Source organism: Dipodomys ordii, unplaced genomic scaffold (genome assembly GCF_000151885.1).
Source record: "Dipodomys ordii isolate 6190 unplaced genomic scaffold, Dord_2.0 Scaffold143, whole genome shotgun sequence".
Lineage (NCBI taxonomy): Eukaryota > Metazoa > Chordata > Mammalia > Rodentia > Heteromyidae > Dipodomys > Dipodomys ordii.
The window spans coordinates 1,520,591-1,524,425 of NW_012267359.1; the positions used below are offsets into that span (position 1 = coordinate 1,520,591).

At 44.4% G+C, this 3,835-nt stretch overlaps 1 protein-coding gene across 2 annotated transcripts in view; it reads left to right on the top strand.

The window, feature by feature from the left end:
- Bcl7b (B-cell CLL/lymphoma 7B) overlaps positions 1 to 3,835 on the top strand; it is a 12,649-nt gene that overhangs the window by 2,729 nt on the left and 6,085 nt on the right. Inside the window, exons 1-2 of one of the 2 annotated variants that reach the window (XM_013031773.1) lie at positions 3,137 to 3,206; positions 3,296 to 3,371. In XM_013031773.1, coding sequence (XP_012887227.1) covers positions 3,175 to 3,206; positions 3,296 to 3,371 — 108 coding nt within the window. In that variant the 5' untranslated portion in view covers positions 3,137 to 3,174. Of the gene's footprint in view, positions 1 to 3,136; positions 3,207 to 3,295; positions 3,372 to 3,835 lie in introns of those variants that run through there. The other variant, XM_013031771.1, reaches the window with a different exon arrangement.

Genomic DNA, 3,835 nt, shown 5'->3' on the forward strand with positions numbered 1-3,835 from the left:
AACCCAGGGCCTCATGCATGCAAGGCAAGCACTCTACTACTGAGCTGCCTTCCCAGCCCAGACTACCTGCTTTTACAAGTGCAAAACCCTGAGTTCAAACCCCAGTTCCCCTCTCAAAAAAAGTAAAAGTTGTATTGAAGGTATAAGTCCAGAACAGCAAATTTAGTTTTAATTGGATCTAGATAGACTTCTGAGACATTAACAGTTATTTAGACAGTGAAGTTAGGCAAGATATTCATTCCTTCTTGTGCTTTTATTTTCTGAATATGGTGGTAATCTCTGCCATATTCCATGTCTCAAGATACTTAGAGACAAGGATTTCTACAAAGCTTAACTTCAGAGTTGAAATTTGAAATATTCTCCATGGTAGATACTGTCTCTTTTTTTTTATATGTATTCTGGATCCCCCCCCCCCCAGACTAGCAAGATAGTACTATCTCCATACCCATCACTCACAGCACGTGTCTTTTTTTTTTTATTTCTTTCTTTCTTTTGTTCTTTTTATTTTTTTGTCGGTAGTGGGGCTTGAACTCTGGGCTTGGGCGCTGTCCCTCAGCTCTTCAGCTCAAGTTGAGTGTTCTACCACTTGAGCCACACCACCACTTTTTTTTTTTAGGGGCTTGAATTTAGGGCGTGGGCACTGTTCCTGAGCCTTTTTGTGCAAGGTTAGTGCTTTACTACTTTGAGCACAGCTCCACTTCTGGTTTTCTGCTGGCTAATTGGAGATAACAGTCTCATGGACTTTCCTGTTTGGACTGGCTTTGAACTGGGATTCTCAGATCTCAGCTTCCTGAGTTGCTAGGATTGTAGGTGTGAGCCACCAGCACCAGGCTTTCTTATGATTATCCCCTGTGGAGACCCTTACATGGAAGATGGAGACTTAGAAATTATTTCTTCTTTATTTTTTTTGCAATTTTTTATTGTGATTAAGTGATTACATAAGTTTCACAAATTTCACAGTATTGTGGGATAATGATGCTTAGTTAAAGTCACAAACACATTCTAACCTTTAGAAATTATTTCTAAATTTATCATGGCGTGTGTGTGTGTGTGTGTGTGTGTGTGTGTGTGTACTATGAGCATTGATCATGCTAAGCAAGCCCTCTACCTCCACAGAGCCGTATCCCTATCTCTCAGAGCTTTAGAAATTATTTCTAAATTTATCATGGCGTGTGTGTGTGTGTGTGTGTGTGTGTGTGTGTGTGTGTGTGTGTGTGTACTATGAGCATTGGTCATGCTAAGCAAGCCCTCTACCTCCACAGAGCCGTATCCCTATCTCTAGAGCTTGCTGTATATAAAAAGAGAGATAAGGATATGGGGATATAAATAAGCCACCTGTGGGTACCAGTGAGTCAAGCACATAGTCCTAACTACTCAGGAGCCTGGGATCTTAGGATCATGGTTTGAAACCTGGGCAGGAAAGCCGGTGTGAGCTCATATCTCCTGTTAACCACCAAAAAGCTAGAAATAGAGCTGTGGCTCAAGTGGTAGAGTGGTAGTCTTGTGGGGGAGAAAAGTCTCAGTGACAATGCCCAGGTTCTGAGTTCAAGCCCCAGGATTGGCACAGAAACAGTCTGTTACAACACCGGGCACTGGTAGCTCATGCATGTAATACTAGCTAATCAGGAGAATGAAATCTGAGGAATGTAGTTCAAAGCCAGGCCAGGCAGGAAAGTCCATGAGTCTCTTACCTCCAGTTAATCACCAGAAAACTGGAAGTGGAGCTATGGCTTAAACTTGTGGAGCACTGGCCTTGAGAAGAAAAGCTCAGGGACAGCACCCAGACCCTTAATCAAGCCCTGTGACTGACCAAAAAATAAAAAAATCTGTTGGGCACGGTGGTGGAACATGTAATTCTAGCACTCAGGAGGCTGAGACAGAGGCATTAGAAGACTCATTGCCAGTGTGGGCTCTATTGCAAAATCCTATTTTAATCAACAACAACAGAAACCATCTGGGTGCTGGTTGCTTATACCTATTCCTAGCTACTCAGGAAGCTGAGGTCAAAGCCAGCCTAGGCACCAAAATTCATGAGACCCTAGTCTACAGTTAACCACCAAGAAGCTGGAAATGGAAGTGTGGCTCAAGTAGCAGAGTGCGTGCTGGGAAGGTGGCTCAGTGGTAGAATGCTTGCCTTGCATGCCTGAGGCCCTGGGTTCGATTCCAAAGCACCACATAAGCAAAAAGAAAAAAGCCAGAAGTGGCGCTGTGGCTCAAGGGGCAGAGCACTAGCCTTGAGCTGAAGAGCTGAGGGACAGCGCCCAGGCCCAGAGTTCAGGCCCCACGACCAGACCCCCCCCCCCAAAAAAAAATAGCAGAGTGCCATTCTTGAAGGAAAAAAGCTAAGGGACAATGCTCAGGCCTTGATTTCAAGCCCAAGTACTGGCACAAAAAAATTCTTCCCCTATGTTACTTCTGCTAATCTATATTATTAGTAGAAAAGACATTATGCATTATTTGCCTATAATCTTTATTGAAGTTACAACTTTGTAAATTAGATGAAAGGTCAAAACAGTATAAAATAAGGAAAATCCCATGCCATTGAACAAGGGCAAGAAGAAACTGGCAGAAGCTTATGGGTACAGAAGGGAGAGCTGTTGCCAGCAGCCCCACTGGCAGTGAAATCTCTAAGTGACTTCCAGTGTCATTTTGGTGCAAAGGGGCCTAGGTTGGTGATGAGCAGGGTTCTCCCTGATAAATGACTGACAGCCTTTCCTCTCCCTGGGGCTCACAAATGGCAGAGAAAAGAGCTGGGGCTGGGAAGGTGACTCAGTGGTAGAGTGCTTGCCTTGCATGCCTGAGGCCCTGGGTTCAATTCCCCAGCACCACATAAGCAAAAAGAAAAAAGCCGGAAGTGGCGCTGTAACTCAAGTGGTAGAGCGCTAGCCTTGAGCTGAAGAGCTGAGGGACAGTGCCCAGGCCCAGAGTTCAGGCCCCATGACCAGACCCCCCCCCCCAAAAAGGAAAGAGTAACTTGTGGGTTTAAGGCATGGCTCAGGTGGGAGAGTGCCAGCCAGTGAGTGAAAGCAAGCATTCAATAGCGAGTTTGAGTCCTGGTCTCAGACCAAAAAAGAGTAACTTGTGCTGTTTACTCTCTGCCCCCAACAGCCCCCAGCGATCTTCCAGCTGCAAGCTGCACAATGCCTTCCCCAACCCAGCTCCAAGAATAATTCGATGGGAGTTCAGAAGGCATCTCAGGTTCAAGGGTGATCTCTTGAGAAATGGAAAAGTACAAGTTAATGGACAGAAAATTGGTTTTATTCTGCTGTTAATATTAAGAAATGTCTTTCTTTAGGGAGAAAAAGTGGGTGACTGTGGGTGACACATCCCTTCGGATATTTAAATGGGTTCCTGTGACAGACAGCAAGGAGGTAAGTGTGGAAGAAACCAGAATAACAATAAGGCACTTCTTTTTATTTTGAATGTCTCTTTTAGTTATAAAAGAATTTGTTTCTCCAAATGAATTGAAAATACTTCTTGCTATACTCTGTCACTTGCCTAGGCAAGACTTTGCTTGATTTACTTATTTATTTTTCCAGTCATGGGGCTTGAACTCTGGGCCTAGGCGCTGTCCCTCAGCTCTTCAGCTCAAGGCAAGCGCTCTACTGCTTGAGCCACAGTGCCACTTCCGGTTTTCTAGTGGTTTATTGGAGTCTCACAGGACTTTCCTTGCCTGGGCTTGCTTTGAACCCTGATCCTCAGATCTCAGCCTCCTGAGTAGCTAGGATTACAGGCGTGAGCCACTGGCACCCAGCCTTTGCTTGATTTATTTTACCCCTTCATTGCTTTTATTATTATTTTTCTTGCTTGCTTGCTTTTTTTTTTTTTTTTTTTT